This window comes from Sinocyclocheilus anshuiensis, unplaced genomic scaffold, assembly GCF_001515605.1.
Source record: "Sinocyclocheilus anshuiensis isolate Anshui unplaced genomic scaffold, SAMN03320099.WGS_v1.1 scaffold44, whole genome shotgun sequence".
NCBI lineage: Eukaryota > Metazoa > Chordata > Actinopteri > Cypriniformes > Cyprinidae > Sinocyclocheilus > Sinocyclocheilus anshuiensis.
The window spans coordinates 313,942-338,485 of NW_015555746.1; the positions used below are offsets into that span (position 1 = coordinate 313,942).

Genomic DNA, 24,544 nt, shown 5'->3' on the forward strand with positions numbered 1-24,544 from the left:
TAAACATTTGACCCCAAACCTTTCAACAGTACTGTGTTTACATTTATTAATAATACTAACCAAAGCAAACAATTTCCATCACGTTCTTTGGTATACCATGTAATTCATGGTATATTAGTATCGTAATATTTTAGAACAATATTATATATCAAAGAACGGTGTGGAATTTCCTTCTCATACCAACACTGTGTCATGGTCCCATGACAATATTTTTTATAAGCCAAAATTATCTGTCTTATAAGTAGAAATATTGCTTTTAGCTATAGGTTACAAAAAAGTCTGCCTACGTTACTCCACTTTATATGACCTGAGTGCTAATCTCCCCATTCATAATATTGAGCTCAGTTTAAGCCACAGCTGGCTGTAATGGAGGAATTATGACATTCTTTAGTAACAACAAAATCCAGCTAGTCTAGAGCTCACCAGTACTCCTCTCCTCCAGTCATACATTTCTCATAGACAGGGCCGTCCAGCTCACGTGGGCTGGGGAAGATGACCTCGTGGTGGACGATGATGGTCTTGATGACCTCATTAACATGAGCCTGACAGGCCACAGGGTCCTGACCATCCGGGATGGGCATCAGAGTGGGTCCAAAACAGATGGCAAGGTTATATGAGTCCATCATGTTCTCATCACTGTACTGGGACAGACTAGAGATGAAGAGACAGTAAAAAAGTTCTTAAAGGTGATGCAATGCTGCAGGAATTATAAACTTTCAAAAACTTTCTCTCTTGCTCCAGCTGTCTATTTCAATATATTAATTCATAACTTTGTCCCAGAGAATTCATCTTCATGTACAGTGTATTATCTTTCAGCTCATCTCTCATTGGGAAGTCTCTTGACTGCAGAAGTGAAGTTCAAATGAGTCAGAGCTGCGAGCACCGAGAACAAATGAAAGGGGGAAGGAAGTCAGAGGGAAAACTCATGATGTGAAATCAAATTCTTTGTTCGGTCTGGGGGAGGGTGAGAACAGGAAGCATCAATAAAGAACCAGGAGAACAGGACAGGTATAGTACAGTACAGACTGATGGGTTTCTTCTGGCGTAAATATCCTCTAAAGCACTCCTTGACAGACGTGGTCATAAATTAAACAAGAATAGTGGGGGCTGTTGAATAGCTCTTTGTAAATATAAAGAATGTCTTTGCTTGTGACTGCTGCTATTCATATAAATGGTGATTTACTAGAAGATTTACAGTCTGAAGACAGAGATGCTGGGAAGGCAGAGTGGTAAAATTACAGATTAGACTCCCACTTTTGAGTATGTCTCATGTGTGTGACTGCAGGTCAACTAGTTTAAAGTATGCCACAAAAAACAGTTGGTGAAATACAAAACTTACTGATTTAGAAAAGCAAACAGGTATCGCATGACAATGATGATGGTACGAGGAAGGGTGACGATGATCTGCTGGATGTGGTGGGCTCTTTCCGCAGATGATTCAAGCTCTGAAACAAGAAATCGACAAATAAACGTAAAAAAATTTAAATGTACATTCAAAATGTACACAACTGTTGGTAAGACTGATTCGTGTTTTTGAAAGAAGACTCAACAAAGCTGCATTAATTTGATCAAACATACAGTAAAAACAGATTCTATTTTGAAATATTTTTGACAATTTAAAGTAACGGTTTTCTATTTAAATATATACTAGAATGTAATTTATTCCTTTAATGACAATGCTGAATTTTCAGCAGCCATTACTCCAGTCTTCAGTGTTACATAATCCTTCAGAAATCATATTAATATGCTGATTTGGTGCTCAGAAAACATTTCTGATTATTAATGTTGAAAACAGTTGTGCTGCTTATTTTGTAAAAACCATGATGCTTTTTTTTTCAAGATTCTTTGATTAAGTTCAAACTAATTTTATTTATTTGAAACCAATGTTCTGTAACATTAGAAATGTCTTTACTGTAACGTTTAAACATTTTTAATGCATTCTTGCTGAATAAAAACATTAATTAAAAAATATTAAATCAACATGAATGTTTACTTGCTTTTGAATGCTTTACTTTTTATGTTCTCTTGCCAGACATTTTTTCCCAAAAACAAAATATGTGACCTTGGACCACAAAACCAGTCTTAAGTGTAAATTTTTCAAAATTGTGATTTATACATCATCTGAAAGCTGAATAAATAAGCTTTCCATTGATGTATGGTTTGTTAGGATAGGACCGTATTTGGCCAAGATACAACTATTTGAATATCTGGAATCTGAGGGTGCAAAAAAATCTAAATATTGAGAAAATCGCCTTTAAAGGGGTCATATGATGCGATTTCAATTTTTCCTTTCTCTTTGGAGTGTTACAAGTGGATGCAATGAATGCCTCATTAATGGGTTTTCATGTTTTTGAATCATCGCTCCACTAATATGGTAGGGGCGTAACATTTACGTCACACGCTTGAGGTATTCGCGACTTAAGACTGGTTTTGTGGTCTAGGGTCACATATAAGAAACTGACAAATTGCTTTGTACTGTAAAATTGCAAAGATAAAGCCAAGCACCAGTAGAAACATACAAAAAATAACAGCAATCACTCCAGTGACATTTTTGACCTATCCTGCAGCTGAATGAAACACTCACTGATGGTGGAGATCAAATCCAGGAAGTGCTCCTTGGGGAAAAGAGGGTTCTCCAGCCCTCTGAAATACAGCTTGAGAACACCAGCCACAGAGTTGATGTCATGATCGCTCTGATCATCAACCAGTGGGTCCTCACCTGAAATAAATGATGGAAAAATAGTGATTATAGGAGAAAAAATACACACACTCCTAATATATAATAATACATTTTAAGTAAAGTAAGTAATAACACAATTAAATTAAGGGTCTACAAAAGAGGGATTTGTCTCTTTACAAGCGTAATAAAAACACAAATTTAAGCACTAGCAGGCAACTTAATATACTTAATTTTTGGACGCCAATGATTCAATTACCTGTGACACAATAACAAGGTTGCACATTAAAACATAGTTATTTATCAACAACACTGCTGTATAACACCTAATGACTAATAGCCTTATGGTATCATTTGTTTAGTTTATCTTGCATCCCACTTGTAGCTGAAATATGCGCTCATCCTCCATATCTGATGAATTGAGAAACTTAAAAAGACATGACGACAATTCCAGTAAAAGATTATCTGACCAGTTACTCTGGCTGTCCAATCCCTGTATTACTATTTTCAGAATTTGCTATTTGAATGTACTAAACGATTTTCTGTTATCATTATTATTCTTTTTTATTTTCTAGGTAGTAAATGTTTCAGTGCAAATGGAATGATTTTGACGATGGAATAGCCTTAGAAATGGCTTATATAATTTGATACATCATTTGTCAATATCAAAACCAGGCAGATGATTGTTTATATCTGCAAACATGAGCTACATGTAGAATCAATTTGTTTCACAGGAAAGCTTTTCTAAATTGAAATCCTGCCACCAAATTTAATTTTCTGATGTTATTTTCACCCTCTGCTCAGCAATGATGATCTGATGTGCGGAAGAAACATATTCACAGTTTGGAAAGTACATAAACAAAAGTAACTGAAAAATAATTACAGTTCATCTCTAGGGGCCTAACCTCTTTCAAATGAATTTTTAATATCGTTGACTTCCACCTGAGATCCAGGAACTCGGAATATGCCTTGTTGCTGCAGCCCTGGCACAGGAAAATAAAAAGAAACATGAGTCGAAAACTTGTCAAGGCATGATATTGCATTATTTCCAGCTCAAAACAAGATGCGCACAGGAGGAAATGCAACATTTCCCTCTAAGGGGTCCTTTATTTTTGGCACATATGAGTTTTGCCAAAGAAGTTCCAATCATTTTCAAGATTTCATTGGATCCTGAGGGAATGCCTGTGATCTTAAAGCAATAATCTCAAAGAAAGAGTAGATTAGGTTCTAGTTAACGATCTTTGAGCCAGCAGAGAGAATAGAGTTTATAGCATTATTATTTTCTGCCTTGACATCTATAAAAATGTATAGTCTATAGAACAATAAATCATCAATCCACTGCATACTTAGCAGCCAAACCGATGTCATTCTCTAAATTCACTGAATTCCGCTTTACCCTGACAGATGGACTTTATATGGAACTATTTCCAAAGTATCACGGGATCACTTAAACTTACAACAGATGAGTCTTTATTCAAATTAGCATCTGTGTCTCTTTCTGGTTGAGTATGTCGAGCGCTCTCTGAATGATAAGGGGATGTGTTGTTTTTGGAGAGCTCTCTAATGGTTTCCAGTAGCTCCTGAGTCAGCATGTTTATCTGCAATCGATTAGTGACCTTTCCTTGAACCGCTTACCATATAGATTAATGTATCGAATACAGCTCTCCACCACCAGAGGAATGGGTTGACCTGAGTCCTGAAAGACAACAATCATTACAAAATGGCACCAGTTTTAAAGCTGTGGCTGAGATTTAAAGGGACAGTTCACCAAAAAATGACAATTCTGCTCGACCAAACCTGACTTTCTTCTTCCAGGGAACAAAAAAGGAAATATTTTGAAGAAGTAAAACAAAATTGGACTCAATTAACTTTAATTATATGGACAAAGACCATTTTAAAAAATATTTTCTTTTGGATTCTGCAAAAGAAAGTAAGTCATACATGTTTGGAGCATCATTAGGGCAAGTAAATGATTACAGAATCGTTATTTCCGGGTGATCTGTCCCTTTAAAGGTGCACCTGCTCATTTTTCCCCTCATTAAAATGTAAACAAAAAGTACTAAAAATAGTATGAAATTATAAAATAGTATACAATCATGTTTAATATCATGTACAATCCTAATAAATCTAATAAAACCTGTTGTATCTAACATGGAGCTGGTCACATCCATGCTGAGATCACATGACCAGCTAAAAATGACTTGCTTTATCTCTGTAATCCATATTAATGGACATGTTTTCTTGTGGAATATGAATATGAAGAATTAAACCAGCTTTTTCTAGGCCACTGCTGTGACTGGAGTTGTATCTCTTGTGAGTATACATTATTTAAATTTTATTGTATAACTAAACAAATATTTGTGTATCATTAGGTGCAAAACTTTTTTTAAATGGGAAAAACTGCTTGGTGCACCTTTAAGTAACAATTTTCTAAATGCTTTAAAAACAGGGAATATATACACAAAACAAAACAAAAATAATAAAAGTATTTTTTAATTGTTTTAGTAGAAAATAAAGCAGAGCATTAAAGGGATAGTTCACCCAAAAATGAACATTTTGTCATTAATTACTCATATGTTGTTCCAAACCCGTTAGACCTCCGCTCATCTTCGGAACACAAATTAAGATATTTTTGTTGGAATCTGAGAGCTCTCTCACCCTCCCATAGACAGCAAGGGTCCTTACACGATCAACGTCCAGAAACGTAGCAAGGACATCGGTAAAAAAATCCATGTGACATCAGGGGTTCAACCGTAATTTTACGAAGCTACGAGAATACTTTTTGTGCGCAAAAGAAAAAAAAATAACGACTTTATTCAACAATTGCTTCTCCTCCGCGTCACCCTAGCACCATTTTGGAGAGTATCCACTGAACCTAAATTGCATATGTTGTTTTGTGTCAGCTGCACCACGCGGATACGCTGTTTACGTAGTTTACGCTTTGATTTGAATGAAAACAACGTATCCGCGTGGCGCAGCTGACACAAAACAGCATATGCAATTTAGGTTCGTAAAATTACGGTTGAACCTCTGATGTCAAATGGATTTTACCGATGTCCTTTCTACGTTTCTGGACCTTGATCGTGTAAGGACCCTTGCTGTCTATGGGAGGGTCAGAGAGCTCTCAGATTCCATCAAAAATATCTTAATTTGTGTTCCGAAGATGAACGGAGGTCCAACGGGTTTAGAATGACATGAGGGTGAGTAAATAATGACAGAATTTTCATTTTTGGGTGAACTATCCCTTTAAGCATGTCTGTCCTCAAGGGCATAACACAATAGAAAAAGAAAAAAAAAATTAAATGTTCAGCCAAGGCTGTTAGTAGCAACTCATCCGAAGTTCGCTACAGAAAGCTCTTGTGGAAAGCAGCAATGACATGTCATTTGTCTAAGCAAATGTATTACAGCCTTATCTGAAAGGTAAAGACAGTCCATGCCTGGCCCTATTCTACAGTACCTGACTGCGGGTACGAGCATTCCGTCTTCCCCTAGGACACAAAGCAGCGTAGAGCAGAGCAGAGGAGTGAAAGAGGTGAGAAAATCACAGTTAGAGAGGAAGGGACGACAGAATCGCCATGAAGACGACAGTGTCGTGGTGGTGACTGGGTGGAATAGCATTAGAGCGGGTGCTGGAATGGCTTGAGATGCAGTAAAGGGAAGCATGTGGAGAATGTGATACCCTTCGTTTAATTTTCTCAGCAATTTCTGTCTTTTTAAACAAAATACTTTAAATCTAAGTGGTAATCGACCACTTGATTGCATAAATTAAGCATTAAGGCAGTTCCTCACAAACTAATGGGCCCTGCTGAGTCTTTATTTAGGCAGAAGGGCATCAGCTGCCACCCTTATCATCTGCATCATCGCCACCTGGCAAAAGACGGGAAATTAACAGAAGCAAATAGAGGGTGTGAGCGCATGAGTCAGTGAGGAAAAAACAGACAGAGCGTCAGCCATCCCTCCAGCCCATCAGGGGGCGCTGTTAGCACCAAAGTCAGTGGGTACCTTAATGAAACTCTCCATATTGCCATTAAACAGCTTATGGTTATAGATGGAACGAGGCCTTGGTTTCCGCAATTTCTGTGGTTTTGGGGGAAGGGTTGGGGGTCTGAGGAATGGAGATGGTTAGATGGAACAAAAAACATACACAAAACACCCTCTGAATGACATATTATATCAAAAACCTTAAAGGGTTAGTTCACCCAAAAATGAAAATTCTATCATTAATTACTCACCCTCATGTTGTTCGAAACCCGTAAGACCTTCGTTCATCTTTGGAACACAATTTAAGATATTTTTGATGAAATCTGAGGGCTCTCTGACCCTCCCATAGACAGCAAGGTAACTACCACGTTCAAGGTCCAGAAAAGTACCAAGATGATCGACAAAGTAGTCCGTGTGACATCAGTGGTTCAACTGTAAAGTTACGAAGCTACGGGAATACTTTGTCGTTACGAAGCTACGAGAATACACACGGACTACTTTGTCGATCATCTTGGTACTTTTCTGGACCTTGAACGTGGTAGTTACCTTGCTGTCTATGGGAGGGTCAGAGAGCCCTCAGATTTCATCAAAAATATCTTAAATTGTGTTCCGAAGATGAACGAAGGTCTTACGGGTTTGGAACAACACGAGGGTGAGTAATTAATGACAGAATTTTCATTTTTGGGTGAACTAACCCTTTAAAACTTACACAGCAAACCCTTTCCCATCTACTCAACTCTTACTTATGTCTCAGCAGAGGAAACAGCCGATAATGAGGGGTTTAAATAAGCAACAGGCATTAATTGTTGTTCTTTAAACGATCGTAATTACATCCTAATGCTTTTGACCTGAAATTATCCAAAAACAACTGCAGGGAGTTTTCTATTCCCTATAGGAGCACTGAATCAGGCCCTTATTGAAACATTTAGCTATGGAAACATAATTGCTCTTGTGACAGACCGGTAAATGCAATCAAAATCAAATATGACATGGCTCTGTACTTTGGTGGTTACATGAGGGCACAAGCACAAGCTGTTGTTTATATTTGCTTACATGATTAATCATTAACAGATATTAGTTGGATGTTTTCAACAAAATTGTATAGATATTTTGTCATAGAGCTTGAACAAATACCATTTCTCTTTACTATTTGGGCCTTAAACATATTCTATGCAACTACGTGAATGAAAATGCTTCTAGCTACACTAGAATAATTTCATATCGGAGTACCAACATATACATTGGTGAAGTGTTCGCAACTGTATTTGTGGAACAGTGTTTCATTTTAAATTTTAAATAAAGAGCATATGATTATCAATGGCATCACTGGTAGATGTCCTCCAACTGAGAGGTCAGAAGAGGCCTGCATCTGTTTACCAGGAAGGCTCTATTCTCAGCATTCTCCGACTGTCAGAGGACATTCTGGATAACCCAGCATTAGCTGAGCCCCTGCCAGTGACAGCTAGAGGACAAGTCCCCTTTTGACCGTCATACAAAATCAAAAAAGTTTTATTTGTCCTCTCTTGCTTTTACCCTGGCCTGTTAAGTGATTTAGAGGTTGTTTTAGCAGCTGAACATGCAGAAAATGGAGTGAAAATCATCTCTTTTTAGTCTAAAAATGCCACAACAATGATTTGCGACTGTGGTAAAATAACTTTTCCATTAAAAACAATAATCATGGATATGGATAATAAATAATGAATATGGATGAGAGGTATACCGCAGACTGAATCTTATTCTTTAATGACTCAATGGCTTAACAAGTGCAGTTTTCTTTAGAGATAATTCAATTGGACAAAAATCTTGAGAGATTGAGGTAAAAGTATATCTTCACTCTTTAAAATAAACGTTTCAAAAGGGTGTTTTCACAGCTATACAATCTTAACTTTTGAAGGTTCCAAAAGGGGGGTTTCAAAGTGATGTCACATACTGTAAGGGGCCGTTTACACGACAACGTTTTCAGCCAAAAACGGGAAACTTTTTATGCGTTTTGCCTGTTCGTTTACACAACAACGGCGTTTTGGGGACTGAAAACGCATATTTTTGAAAACTGTTTTCAAAGTGCAAGTTTTTGAAAATGCCACCATTGTCGTTTCCGTGTAAACACCCAATATGGGAATCTTTGAAAACGGTGATGTCATGCACGTGCGTAGTACGTGTTAGGTCTGTAGACATGCGCAGTACGTGTCGATTTTAAAGGCAAGTGCGAACAAACATACACAACAATGGCGGAGTACATGGTACTGTTGTTGCTGCTCAAGAGTTTGCTAACGTTTCTTCAGAAAAGTGTGGATTTACTTCACCAATATTACAACCAACAGCGGAGACGCATCATATACATCATATAATCCTCACTTCCCTACAGGTACTGTTTACTAACAAGGTGACAGCGCCAAGTACTGGCCTGGCATACGTAATACAGCGTTTTTGTTCAGCGTTTTTTCACATTTACACGGATATGTTTTGAAAATCGTTTTGAAAACATTGTCGTGTATACGTGAAACTTTTTAAAAACGCAAGGGAAAAACTTTTCCGTTTTTGACTACATCGTGGTCGTGTAAACGTAGCCTAAGAACCATTCTGGGTTCCCCAAAGAACCTTTCAGTGAACAGTTCTTCAAATAACCTTTTGTTTCCTAGTTTGAAGAACATGTTAATAATCTACGGCAGTGGTTCCCAACCCTGGTCCTGGAGGCACCCCAACACTGCACATTTTGCATATCTCCTTTCTCTGACACACCAATTTCAGATCTTGGAGTCTCTACTAATGAGCCGATGACCTGAATCAAGTGTGTTTGATTAAGGATACATGCAAAACGTGCAGTGTTGGGGTGCCTCCAGGACCAGGGTTGGGAACCACTGATCTACGGAACCATTTACTATTAGGGTATTTATGCAATGGAAAGGTTCAATGGATGGTAAAGTTTCTTCATGGAACCACAGGAGTTTTGATTTTGAAAATGTGAATTTCATCATCAGCAGAACTTTCTTACCTTGTAGTTCCACAATCAGCTCTTTCTCCTAAAAAAGAGAGTGGAAAGAGGGAGGAGTTAGAAATTTCATTATTAGCATGATCTCATGCGCTGGGTTCTAAAGCTCGGTCAGAGCGTACTGAGGGCTATCGTGAGAGTGGCCAGTGCTATTGAAGATGAGATGAATGGGTGAGCAGCCACACAGTGCTTGAGACAAAGAGGAGCACTGGTCACCGTAGAAACCTCGGAAAGGGCCCTGTGGGGTGTCAGACGGTCACAGAAGGAACTAAAGGGGCTAAATGAGCGAGTGTGTGTGTGTTTGTATTTGTGGGTATGAGGGTGTGTAAAAGTGGGTGTGCATCAAGGGATTCATTTCACACTGGTGACACTGAGCGATGTCTGTGATGGCTCACTAGGTTCTTTGTCCCAATGTCCAGTGCACTGAAAAGGGTTCCTTGGTATCGCCATCATTCAAACAATGAAAATATATACATGCCCACAAACAAATACAAGCAGAATGGTCAAAAAAGAAAAATGATAATGCAAGAATGTTTCCAAATTCAAATGTCAGTTTCAGTTTTCAATTTTAAATTAAATAGCAATAATAATAATTGATAAAAAAAAGGATAAAATACTCAGGAGTGACAATAATGCAAGAATTAAACAATCAAACTACTTAAATATTAGTTTCAGATTTCCATTTAAAAAATAAATAAATAAAATAAAATATATTTGTGTTTTCTTAGATTTGTTGTTGGGTTGATGCCAGGACGTTGCTAAGGTGCAAACAACTGGGTGGTTGTTAAGTATTTGCTATTTTTGCCATATCATATCTCTATCACACTGTAGTGCCTAGACAAGGCTTGTCAGTATAGGATTTTGTTTTTTTGTTTTTATTTTAGCTTGTGAAATCTGACTACTGAAAATATGAAAGCACACATCTGCTCAACAAGCTCCACAATTCATGTTAACAAATTATTGTGGAAATCCAAAAATAATAGTGATGCTAAGCACACAAATTTTTAAAAAGCATATAAAACTAATGCAATAAAAATAATTCTGTTGAAAAAGAAGAAAAAATGACAAAAAAGTCCCCAAATTATCTCTAGAGCACCTGCCCATAATGCAGACCAAGTTTTTCCAATTCTGAATCACCATGTAATGATGTGGAACCACTAATGTTTCTACATGGGTACTTCAGAGATGTGAAGTGGGCCCTCAAATCACTTCATTTCACTAAATCTGCATATCAAATGGAGTGGTTCCCATGTGCCTTTGCTATGCCCTCTAAAATCATTCCAAAAACTGAAAGGCTTTTGTCTTGCCAGCTGAGGAGTTAAAAAAAAGACTCAAATCCTTTCCAACTATGCTTCTGGATAGTGGTTTGGGAGGATCTGGTTTACACACAGAACATTTGCAAATCGAGACAGTTATTCCTTCACATTACTCATTTAAATAAGCGTCAGCATTTAAGCCAGGTGGCTGGTGACATGGCAACCCTTGATAACATTAATAGAGAGAATTAGATGTGCCGAGCTAATTGGCTTAATGGATGGAGGATCAATTAGGTGAATAATTTAAAAACATGGGCGGTACCTGCTGCAACCATATGTGACAAACTCATGTATATGCACTAACGCACACACCTTGGCTAGCCTCGAGTGTCTGGTTTTACTGAGCCGACGAGGGGAAGTGTAACTGAGCACACAGTCTGGTGAGGGGAAGAGGGCAGGACTGGTCAGCGATCATATACATGGATGGCTGGACTCAGCTGGGGCGTCCCACAGTGTGCCGTCATTAGATTATGAGCTGCCACACAGGCAGCTGCCGAAATTCCCCCCCCCGGTGCCACTAGCTGATTGATTGGGCGTAAACTGCCCGTAACCGAAGTGACAAGAGGCCTTATGGGAGATGCGGCCATGAAAGCAGGGTCTTTCTAATCATCTGACAACAAAAGGCCTTATACTTACAGGAATATTCAAGGTAAATTTCAACTAAATGTCTATGGATGGCATCTGTGTCCCTCAGTTGGTAAAAACAAAGCATGTTCACACTAATACATGTAGAATGGCAGCCTAGCTTTTGTGTTTTGTTAAATCACTTAAATGGATTATTTATACCCCAAAACACTGTCATAGCTTAACAACATTTCAGTCTTTCTTCAGGCATTTGTTTCAAAAAGGTCTTTGACTACAACATTATTATTTGCCTGAAGAAAATTTTGGGCATTATCTAGAAAGTCTACAAAATCTACAACAGTGTGTGGGACTTTTTTCACAGTATTAGCTGTGTCGGTACAATTCAAAAGTAACTGGGTTTATGTTTTAGCTAGTTGTGATATCAGTTGAAAGATTGGGCATAACTTTGCACAGAAGGCTTAGTAAGCAATCACACTTTTATTACATTAACGCGTGTAAAAGTTTGTGTTACAGTCATATTTTAAATGTTTAATCCCCATTTGTATTAACAAACTGAAGGATAACTCAAAAATATCGTCTATGGTAATTCACAGTGTAATATAGATGTGGAACATACTGTAAACATTAGGCTGAAAATGACCCTCTATACTGCTTAAACGTAGTTTAAAGCTCTATACCCATAGATAGATGAGAGTGAAAATCTAGGATTTTTTTTATAAATATAAACTTACATTAAATCAAATACAATATATTTTTTCTATATATAAAATTGTATTAATTAAAAATCCCAGACTGTCATGGAAGAATGACATAAAGAAAATATCATATCTTTATATCTTATTTAGGTCACTAATCAAATTGGTGACACTGACCATATTAAAACATTATCATCAGTTCTACACAAACTTGTGGAGTTCATGCCAGTTCTGCCAGTTTTAAATTAGATAAGCAGACACAAAATAGAATAATTTTCACTAGTGGTCTTAAACTTTTGGCCCTCACTTATGTATATCTTGTCCAGTTAGTTTAGATACATTCATTATACAAACTTTTTGAGCTCGCTTTGAAGCTACAACTTTCAATTTAATATCCAACAGTGACCAAAGTTGCAATTAGATGCCAGAGGCTTAGCTGACGCTCAGCATTTCCAGAGAGCAGAGAGAAACGTATTTAATAAACAGACAACTCACCTTCCCCCAGAGTCTGTTTCAGCAGGTCATGCTTGGCCTGCAGCTTAATGATGAGGTTACTGCCGTTCAGGTACTCCTTGAATTTCTGCGGCACAGATGAAGGCGTCAGTGAGCTAATGATTTTAATAGGATGAGACTAAAACAGGGGAGTGATGTGTGCTGTGGGCAACAAAGAACAGATTTTGCTGTACTTTGCACGCCGCAAATTCAATCTGTTCCAATAGGAGGATTTAATTTCCGTCTCATTGGTGAGGCATGGGCCTTGTCACGAATGTTTCGCGGATTTGTGCGTGATGACTGAGTCTGGACAGATAGATAGGACAGGTCGAGTAGACTTTGATATCAGTGTTTGCAGAGATGATTGTGATGAGAACCATGTATTAAAAGATTTACTGATAGTCCAGAGAACCTGAGGACCTGGAATTCATCTTTATTTATTTTTTTTTAAATCATTATAAATGGAAGATGCCAGGTTTTGCCATTTTATGTCCAAAATAACTGGGAGCGTCAATCGAATAAAAATTGAATTCATTTCATATGCTGATTAATAAATACATTTTATATACCATTCACAAAAAGTCATATAAAAATGGACTAAAAATAATAACAGTACTTGTGGTCCCAGTGCTTATGGTTTGAGAAAATACAGGCACTCACAGTGAAGTAGAAGACTTCCGTCTCCTGCTGATTGGCTCGTCTCTTAGCAATGTTTAATTTGCTCATGTAATTCTCAGAAGCCACTGATTTGATGGACTCCGTGGATCGGCTGTGCTGGAAGGCATCTGAAACATCAAAGTCCTCCACTGTCAGCATGTCTTGTAAGGTCTGCATGGTGGCATCCAGGGTCTTGCGCACCTAATTAAACATAGCAGGGACTCAGTAAGGTGAAAGAGAGAGGAGTATGAACTTAGGGAATATAAGTTACGTAAGATTTACACTACCGATCAAAGTTTAGGGTCAGTAGGAGCAATTTTAAAAGAAATGTATACTTTCTTTCAGCAAGGATTCATTAAATAGATCAAAAGTCACAGTACAGAATGAATGTTGTTATTTTGAATTGTCTTTCAATTTAATTGTTTTTTTGTTTTTTTTTAATCACGGTTTTCACAAAAATATTAAGCAGCATAGCATGTCAACATTCATACTAAAATGAAATTTTTCTTGAGAACCAAATCAGCATATAAGAATGATTTTGGAAAGATCATGTGACACTGAAGACTGGTTGCTAATAATGGTTTCTAAAAATTCAGCTTTTCCATTACATAAATTACATTTTAAAATATATTTAAATATAAAGCAGCTATTTTAAATTGTAATATCATTTCATAATATTACAGTTTTTACTGTTTTTGGTGCCAAGCATAGAAGACTTATACCGACCCAAAACCTTTGAACAGTAGTGAATATTTCTGGACATCTGACAGTGACCTAACTTAAAGGGAAGTTGGCATTTGTTGAAATTGTGAGAATGACTTGTGTTAGTCTTAGAAGCACCAGTTAGAATAAGTTTAAATTTACACCCAAATCGGTAATGATTCACACCATATGCCATCCTTCAAGTGTATTCATGAAGTAATACATGACAATCTGTTTCTGTCTCAGAGTAAAAAATAAAAAGGCAGTTATGACAGTCTAAAATAGGAAAGGAAGAGATAAAAAGACACATTTTTTTCCTAAAGTGGAAACTGGCTTCCATAATTATATTACACATTTCTTTTGTATATACACTAAATATTGTTATAATATAAAACTTTTTTTTTAACACACACACACACACACACACACACTGGTTTCCATTTTTTTGTGGGGACTCTCCATAGGCGTAATGGTTTTTATACTGTTTTATACTGTTCTATCGCCCTACACCAACTCTCCACCTAAACCTACCCCTCACAGGAAACTTTCTGCTCTTTCAGATTTTCAATGCACTCCATTCTCTGTGATTTATAAGCTTGTTTCCTCATGGGGACCAAAAAAATGTCCCCACAAGGTCAAAATGTACTGGTATTACTATACTTGTGGGGACATTTGGTCCCCAAAACGTGATGAATACCAGGTACACACACACACACACACAAATGATGTTAAAATGTATATGTCTCATGTTGTTGTCATATAATGTTAGCAGGGAAAGGAAAAAATAAATACTGGCCTGACATAAACAAAATATCTTTATTGTTAAACCCTGGAATTTACTGTGGGCACTTTTATAATACTTTAAAAACAAAATTTTCTGTGCACAGTATATTTGAAAAAAGCGCTTATTGTTTGCAATAACAGGTATGCGCCTCTGTGATATATTCAAACCCACAATATGAGCTTAAGAATATTGAGAGACTGAAAAAATTGATTAAACTTCCAAATAAAAGTATTTGTGTTGTACACTAGTTCAGAAAACAAATCACCAGAAGAAAAAAGTGTAAAATGAGCTTCAACTACCATCTATGTGTCACTATGATACATATACGGCCACAGTCGTAAATGTGTTCCTGCTTACTTGAATGCTTATGCAGGTAAAGTTATTAAAACCTCAAAAATGAGCAATAAAGAAAAGATCTCAACCTATTTCACCTATTTTGAAGATAACCAACGCAGCCAAGCCACAGGTGATATTTTTATATATACTGTAGTGCTGTAAGCAGCTCTGAAACTTCCTAAACCTCTATACTGGTACATTTGACCCTGGGACTATAGATCACTCACACCAATGTACAAAATCAAGGATTGTCTGAATGCTGTAGTGACTGGTGTGTAAATTGGCCCCAGGCCCTCAGATTAATGTGGCACATTTCCTATATGACACAAAATCATCAATTACTAGCTTGTTATGAGACACAAAGTGATAAGGGCGAGATGAAATCATCAATACGCACAGACGGGAGCTATTACAAAGTCCATTAGCACCTGCATACATTTAGTTGGTCGGTGAGATGTGTTCTGCTCTCCCAAAACAAAGAATTACCCTCACAAAGACCAAACATGGAGATAACCGTACCATCCCAAAAGATACACACACCATTAACAGATGAGAATGCTAAAAATACACTCTCAGTTCCCAAGAAAGTTGGACTAAATTGCAACGAGTTTCATTGCTAGGCTGAAGTATTCTCTGGAGCGCTTTAAAAATGGTTTTTAAAAAGTATGTGAGTAAAGCCGAGGGCTGTTTGAGTGCTAAAGACTCGTGTGTGAGAGGCAGTTGGGCTCTCTGCAGAGTGATGACTCACACTAAAGACACTGATGAATCTTTACACTGAGCAGGTGTAAATAAAACTCAACAGTTTCCAAAGCATGTGGTAGAAAGAGAGGGATCTGTATAGCATACAGATCTGATGTTAAAGTCAACAGGAAACAGAGTTTGCAACCTATTTTACTTCTATAACATGACGTTGTGCTTGAAGTGGAGAGACCGAAATTTTCACTTGCAAATTCCATTCATTACAATAGGAATCCATGTTTTCAGGAATTTCACATGTGTGAGAAGGACTTCCACACACAGATTTCGCAACGGGTTCAGGTTGGTCACACAAATTTGCTGCATTGACCATCAGAAAGCCTTTTTTCACCAAAATTTGTGAAAATGTGACATGAACCGATGAATCAAGATCGCCAATGAAAGATCGTCTCTTTCATTAGTTTAATCTTATGTTTTACCTTGTAGTTTGTTCTAGCAAAGCTAGACAGGGTCATCTGACTGACACTGTAAATCAACTAGTTCTTTTATATGTTTGGTTTAAATCTGACATACTGCAATCTGACTAACTTTGAGAACAAAGTGGATTATACAGCTGCACTCTAACAAGCTCTGAATATCTCTCAATATTCAAAGCCTTGACCCACAAAAACTGTGAATCAAACAACTAGATCTTTCACTGGATCATTCAGTGCAGCTGCTTGGTGCCTTAACGGTAAAGTTACCATACCGTAACTTTGTTTCCCAGCACACTGATAAAGACCTGCACACTCTGACTTTTTGGAAATTGGATAAAACCAGTCAATCAGATGGGAGCTAGCGATTATTTTAGTGTGCAATATGCATCACAGTCAGTGAATGGTTTTTGGTTGTGGCATCTGAGGCTGAGACTAAATAATTATTACTGAGAGGTGGATAGCATAACAATGGCCATGATAAAATGTTGTATGTAGTAACTGTGATGATTCTTACCTCCTCATTCTCAATCTTGAGCGTGGCCAAGCGGGACTGCAGCTGGTGGTAACGCATCAGAAGTTCGGTCTGAACTGGCTGCTGGGCACTCACCTGGCACACCTGAGACACACAAAAACAAAACACAAAGCAGTTTATCTTTGTCATGATCAGTGCTCCACATTGTGCTCCACATGAGAAAGTCATCAAGTTTGGAGCGACTTGAGGGTGAGTATACCTCATCTCCCATGTGCGGCAGAAACTCAAAGCGCATGGGTGGGCAAAAGACCTGATTGTACATGTCCATGATCTTGTGCTTGTCGCTACGAGGGTCCAGGTTGTCCACAGCGTTCTCAATGATATCCAGACCCTCATGGCGAGAGGTCTCCAGGTTGTACTCAGCAGACAGATACGTCCTTAATGTGCGTGCCAAGCTAGCATGATACCCGAGGTCACAGCACTGTAGAAAGAAGAAAAATGAAGGATGAGAGATAAAATATCTCACAGCAAGCCTGAATAACATTTAGATGGACACAAATCCAATCTTTCTTTCTGCGAAGACAGTATAAATGAAATTTTATTTGCCAAAATGTTTCCATGGTGATGCCTATTTTTAGCAGTCATGAGATTTCACATTTCACTCTAACAGGATGAACTGTAAGACAGGTAGCATCTCTTGTGTCTCCGTGGATCGCAGTGCCATTAAAATTACATGATCTAAATGAGTGAATTTCATCTAGCGGAGAATCGAGATCGTCAGTATCCATAATTAGAAGAACAAGCGCAGTGGGATATCTTAGCTAATTAGTTTAAACGTGCAACAAATGTGCGAATAACCTCTTTTAGCAACGTGGAGCAAGTTTAAATTTGCTTGAGGGAAACTTTAAACCTCTATGAGTCATTGCGACAAGGCAGTTATCGCTCTATTGGACTGTAAATCCATATATTATGCTTTAAAGGGTTTGAGTGCAAACACTAGACGGTCATAGCCTGTGGCACAATCTATTTAGCATTACAAAGCCACAGGAGAGAAGGTGTACAATGGTAAAAAAATATATAGCACAGTAATACCGCCAAGTTTAGATTCTGTATTTACACATTTTTGGCCCAATAACAGCACTGGTTCAAATTCTCAGCATTTTCTAATAATAACAAATCATTAGAAGTAAATCCATACTATTTAAAATTATTTACTGAGTCCATTGGTAATACTGAAACCACTGTTTGCCCTAAGACAAACATACTTCAATCTAAAGCAGAAAACCACTGCTTAACTTCTACTGTGCATTGGGGTTAGCAAGGGTTGCCATGACCAAATTGTTTGAATAAACCTGTTTACCTTCGGTTCACTGTCAGTTTCTCTGAAAACTATCAAACATGACAGACCTGCCCTACTTCTGACCCTGCACTCCTAAAAGTAAAAGGATTTTCTTACAGAGAATTAACTGTATGGTTGTAGACTTGGAAATGAAAAAAAAAGGATGTTCAAAAGCAAAAAAACTAAAGAAAAATTTCTTTCTTCTGTTGAACACAAAAGGAGACATTTTTTGGTCCATACAATGAAAGTCACTGGTGTTTAATGTAGTTTTGTACCAAATGATTTATAAATATATTCTTTGTGTTCACCTGAGAAACAAAATGATGACATTGTAAGAGATGATAAATAATAACAAAACATATTTGGGGTGAACTATTCCTTTAAAAGATGAAATGCAAAGCCTTCCTAGTTTCTTTAAAGCACCAGTACCATGGGTCGTGGCACTTCTGATTTTTTGGAACAGCTATAGCAAACCGTAAATTCCTGGTACAAGGTAACCTGGCATCCTACTGTAATTCACCACGGCAGGCCACAAGTACCACATGAATTTCTATATACCTAATGATGGGTGTGGGTGTTTTGTGAGTTTTGGTTTGGTTTGGTTTCTACCAATTAGTGGTTTTAAAGGTAAACCTATGTCAACAACCTAACTGAAAGCCCTTTACAGAGTTCTTCCAGCTTCAACCTGTTAACTGTCTTAGGGATTTACATCTGTTTCTATATTAAAAAAAAAAAATCAGACAGTACAGAAAATGATTGTCCAATGCAACATTCCCTAACAAAACAGTTGCTACAAAGATATGCAAACAGTATGTGACTGCAGTAGTTTGCATAGAGCAATATATCTCGGTTTAAAAGTTATCTATAATGGCTTATGTTTCCTTTTTGCCTTTTTGCTGTTATCAGGAAGTACAAGTGTGTGTGGTTTTATGTTTTCTTAAATTGCTTCAGGATATCAGGGCGTACTGATGGACAGCAATGTGACACTATTTGCATCTCTCAGCAAAAATCAATGGACAGCAATGTGACACTCTTTGCATCTCTCAGCAAAAATCACAGAGGTTCGGTTTATCTACAGTGTGCGTACTAATGCTAACACGACAGAGACAGCAGAGACGAGCCAGCAGGGGAAATATTTCAGTATACTTCACATCACCGATCCAGTCTCAGCAGACTTTTGATAGGATGATACCCATGCGACTGACAGCCTTTTGTTGTATATGCAACAATATTTTGTGAATTAAATGCATTAAAAGGGTTTATGTGCAATTAAGCTAGTAATTCCATTTTCTTGTTATAAATCTGACAAAAATCATTCTGGTTTGGCAGAATAATAGTTTTAATCTTTCATTGTGAAGCCGAATGAAGCTGCAAAACAGATTAGAAGGTAACAGTAATGGTGATTAATAATTCAATAAAAACACAAATACCAGAGGGAGAGGGGAATAAAATCAGAACACAAATCCAATTCACTAAAAATTACATTCTAGCAAAGGCAAAGCAAACATTTAGAGAAACGAAATGAGGCAAACCATATTAACAAGGAGACACTTCACCCGCAATGCAAAGAGAAACAGATGGAGCCGAGCCCTCATCAGTTCAACTGTTTAAATCACAGCTGATACACACAAACAAACGCATGCCTCATTGTGCATACTCACATCAATCATATCCGAAACATCGTGGATGTAATATTTCGCCACGACGGCGTTGGTGGCTGCCAGGTTCAATAAATAGTCGTTGCGGGCTTTTGTGCATTTCAGTTTGTTCTCGGAGTACTTGGCTTGCCTCTGGAAAAGGGAAACAAAATGGAGAAGAAATCAGTTAATATAAAAAAATAGCTGGTTCACTGATAGAGGCGATTGGGTCATGATGTAACACTATATGTTCACACAATATCAACTTGACCTTGATTTAAGAGGAATGTCTTTGCTTGAAATATATAACATTATCTCAAGTTAAAAAAGCCACTACCCGTACATGTATATGTAAAAGGCATTAAAGACTTAATGTGTTTTTAGCTTTTAACAATTCATGACACAAGAAAAACATACTTTTAAAGGCAATGTACAACATCAGACATTTTTATAGCCTACAGAACTTTTTTATAAAATAATTTAAAACATATAACACATCACTTGCCCCAGCACCAATGTGACAACTTGCCCCAACCTGATATTTATGAAAAATATGCTTGTTGTGAGAACACTGTGCAGTATTTGGGGTTAAATTTACATTCACAAAGGCAATTTATTGGGGCTATTATAAAAGTATGATGAATTTTACATTTTCTATTCTTTTATTCTAATTTGGAGGACAGACTTCGCAAAACATCAGTGTTTGAAATCAATATATAAACCCGCTTTTGACTGATTACTTTTTACATGTACTATTAAGTATGTGGCAGACACTTTCATCCAAAGTGACTTACATAGCATCCATGGTATACAATTTATCAGTCTTGCTTTACCTGGGAGTCAACCCCATGACCTTGGGGATGCTAGCACCATGCTCTACTGTTTGAGCTACAGAACATCTTACTGAGATATAAGCCTTGTGACAACTTTCCCTTTAGGAAACCAGCTCTAGTCTACATATAAAAAATTATTAGCACATAGTTTATTCAAAGACATAACAGAACATATATTTTGGAGTGTACCGAGATAGTAATTCACACTTCACTTAAACAAAGTCTTAAAAAAAATAAAAAATGTAAAGTATTCCATATATGAATTCAATATGTGAATAGGTCTGAAACATTTAGGTTTATGTAAATTGCACAAAACAACAAACTGATCATTTAAAAAATGTAAATTCGGAGAGCATGAATAATAATATATATCATATGAGAGTTCTCTGTGAATTGAAACAAGACACAGAGACTGAGTCTCATCTGCTTGTGAGCTCCAGCTGGGTCCTGCTGAATTTTTCATCAAAAAGCTTGAGCACTCAAAGCAGACAGCTGCTCTAGTATCATTAATAACAGCTGACTGCTACATAATTGTATTGACAAAACAAAATGCTTAAATGAAGAACAACCACCAGTGATTAGTACATGTAAGTTCAAACTCTTGAATACTGATCAAATGAGTTGAGTTCGATGTCGATTAAACGATCACTGTTATGAAAAGCAAGTATGATGGGAACAATATATAAGCTGACCATTATTTAAACTTAAGCATGTTGGTAACCAAATAGTCGCAGTTCCTTTTGACTTTCATTGTATTTTTTGTCAGGGGGAATCAATGGGAATGGGATCCGAAACTGTTTGGTTACCAACATTCTTCAAAATATCTTCCATTATGATCCACAGAAGAAAAAAAGTCATTCAGGTTTGAAATAGGCATTATGGTGAGTACATGATAACAATTTTCATTTTTGGGTGGACAAATCATAGTTTTTGCAGCACAAATCATAGTTCAAATTAGGCCTTTTAATCATTGTGCCACAGAATCACAGTGATTAGCTGGGTTTGAATTACAGCAGCCTCTTTTAAAGTTTAAAGATTACCAGCATATAAACTGAATAAATGATGTAGTGTATTTTTTGTCACCCTTATTACTTTTGTAATATTCACATTTAATTTAAAATTAGGGCTGCACAATTCTGACAAAATTCATAATTGTCATTTATTCCAATCTACTGTTCAAATTGAATACAATTGGAAGTGCAATTCAAAATGTATTTTCACATGATCAAACACATTAGTAACTGATAGTCCATTAAGGCTTGCAGGTGTGCTAGGATCACGTGGAAGTCTGCTCGCCTGCAGAATCAGGTCAGGCTGCAGAGAAACACAGAGCATCCATGGCTACCATGGTTATAAATAGTGTGAGGCTGAGTGGCTTTCATGCCAACATCTCTACGCATTGCAGCCTGAAAGGGGAGGAAGGGAGGGAGAGAGAGAGAGAACAGCAGAGAGAGAAAGAAAGCGACACAACGAGCAAAAGTGAGAGAGCGTGCAAGCTGGCTAGTAAAGGAAACAAAATGCATTCACATGAAAACTGCCTCGTGCGAAAAGCACAATATTCGCAAATGTTAATTTATAGATTTTTTTGTATGGTCCCACAGTCACTATGAGTTAGCTTCCTGTAAGTTTATAGAACCAGCTATGAATTAGCATGAATTAGATGATTTACAGCTGAAGTCACTAACCTGAAATGTTGAATCTGGTTTGTGATTCAGCCATTCAGTCTCCAGACTGTCTACAGTCTCACTGACCTCATTGTCCATTCTTAGATAAAGCTCAGCCCACATTCATTTTTATAAACCCATCCATCAGGTTCATTCAAACATAAGTGCCTGCACTGCTTTTAAGTGCCGTTGACAAGGTAACTAGGAAGAAGGCAGGGTTGCTACTAACCATGGTTATAAATAGTGTGAGGCTGAGTGGCTTTCATGCCAACATCTCTACGCATTGCAGCCTGAAAGGGGAGGAAGGGAGGGAGAGAGAGAGAGAACAGCAGAGAGAGAAAGAAAGCGACACAACGAGCAAAAGTGAGAGAGCGTGCAAGCTGGCTAGTAAAGGAAACAAAATGCATTCACATGAAAACTGCCTCGTGCGAAAAGCACAATATTCGCAAATGTTAATTTATAGATTTTTATATTGCTATCATGATATTTATATTGCTATCATGATCGGGCTACACGATTTGGGGAAAAAAATATAATTGGGATTTTTCCTAATAAAAATTGGGTTTAAGATTTAAAATGTGATTTAAAAAAACAATTACAGTAATAGTAGCTATAAGTAACTATAGTAATAAGCAGATTATTATTATTATTATTAAATAACTGAAAATCTGAATTATTACTATTGTAATATTTCACAGGAACAAAATGAGTATTTAAGGGGAAAATAATACAATTATTATTGTTGTTGTTATGTATAATTTTCTTAACTTTTATTATAACTAAATAAAAATATTAAACAAAATATTACCATTGAAATATTTCATTTAGAGTATTCAAATAGAGTATTAAAATATAATAATAATAATAATAATAATACATACAAATATTAAACACAACACTACTTTAATATTTGATTACACTGTAAAAAAAAATATAAATTATATAAGAAAAATATATATTTTTTACAGTACAATAAGTTTTAAATTAAGCTTATTTCAAAGGAAAAACGCAGGAATGCTCTTAAAGCTTCTCATTTTTTGAAAAAAGACTATTTATAAGCGCTTCTCATTACAAGTTTGGGAATATGGTTGGCATATATCGCATTTGTGAATACATATTATAAGCAACCCAAACTTGGAGCACTTGAAGAGATGAGTTTGTATTGAACAGCATTTACTGTCAATCAAAACTCAGGGTTTGCATTCGGAAGTGTTCTGGTTTGATCCTCGCAAAGAGGCGTCACCATTGTGCTTTTGAGCACTTAACCAAGAACAAGGGCACTTAACTCAAGGTTCCTCTATGGGGATTGTCTGATAAGAGTACTGAAAGTAGCTTTGGATAAAAAAGACAACTGGTCATGATGATGCAATATTGGCATTCACTTCCTTCCACGGTGGCTTTCGAAGGAAGTCAAGGAGAGACAAAGGGCCAGCTTTATCCTCCATTGTGCACAGATAATATACACCACTTGAAATAACAATCTTTCTCTTAAAGGGTCACAATCCTACTTGAGAGTGTTGGGAGAAGGAATTAATGTGATTCTAGGCTGCAACGGCCCTTTGGTTTAATAAAAGCAGGGTGGCATTATGAGTCACTCTGCCGAGCATTATGAGCCCGGCGGCTAGCTCACCAGAGTTATCTCACCTTCTCCTTCATCTTCTCAATCTTCCTGACCGAGCTGCGGCGCTGTGGTCGGTCCTCGTGGCGCAGGAGGTTGACATTGAGGTCTCCAGATTTGCTAAACTGCTTCTCTTCTTGTTTCTCGGCCTCCTTCAGTTTGCTTTCTGCACTGATGCTCTCCGTGTGGTACATGTGATACGTCTTCATCACCTGTAGGATGATATAAAACACTATGAAAACTAGTCTAACAGCGTCACACCAGGCGGGTTGTAATAAAATCTCTGCCACGTGGGTTTTTGTCCTAACTAGCTGTGAAAACATGTTGATATTTTGCAGGTAGTTTGTTTAACATTTCTCCTGTGTTTTACTTGGTAGCCCCGCCCCCTCCAAAATCTCATTGGTCCGAAATCCTGCTTAACAGAAGTGCCATTTAAAAGAAAAAATTCTCTCAGTGATTATGTTTTGAAAACATTTTGAACAAGCCAATAATAAATTGCAAAAATAAGAAATTGACACTTTTATTCAGCAAGGATGCATTAAATTGATAAAAAGTGACAATAAAAACATTTAAAATGCTACAAAAAATTTGAATA

At 37.1% G+C, this 24,544-nt stretch overlaps 1 protein-coding gene across 3 annotated transcripts in view; it reads right to left on the bottom strand.

The window, feature by feature from the left end:
• The window catches only part of LOC107673571 (SLIT-ROBO Rho GTPase-activating protein 3-like), an 85,693-nt gene that overhangs the window by 11,741 nt on the left and 49,408 nt on the right, over positions 1-24,544 (bottom strand). For 2 of the 3 annotated variants that reach the window (XM_016467199.1, XM_016467198.1), the window contains 13 exons: positions 23,976-24,161; positions 19,859-19,987; positions 17,118-17,339; positions 16,901-17,002; positions 13,396-13,593; positions 12,739-12,823; positions 9,651-9,678; positions 6,680-6,782; positions 4,313-4,373; positions 3,583-3,660; positions 2,585-2,719; positions 1,340-1,445; positions 424-651 (listed from right to left, as the gene is read on the bottom strand). In XM_016467199.1, the coding sequence (XP_016322685.1) occupies positions 424-651; positions 1,340-1,445; positions 2,585-2,719; positions 3,583-3,660; positions 4,313-4,373; positions 6,680-6,782; positions 9,651-9,678; positions 12,739-12,823; positions 13,396-13,593; positions 16,901-17,002; positions 17,118-17,339; positions 19,859-19,987; positions 23,976-24,161 (1,661 nt within the window). Of the gene's footprint in view, positions 1-423; positions 652-1,339; positions 1,446-2,584; positions 2,720-3,582; positions 3,661-4,312; positions 4,374-6,134; positions 6,166-6,679; positions 6,783-9,650; positions 9,679-12,738; positions 12,824-13,395; positions 13,594-16,900; positions 17,003-17,117; positions 17,340-19,858; positions 19,988-23,975; positions 24,162-24,544 lie in introns of all 3 variants that reach the window. The other variant, XM_016467200.1, reaches the window with a different exon arrangement.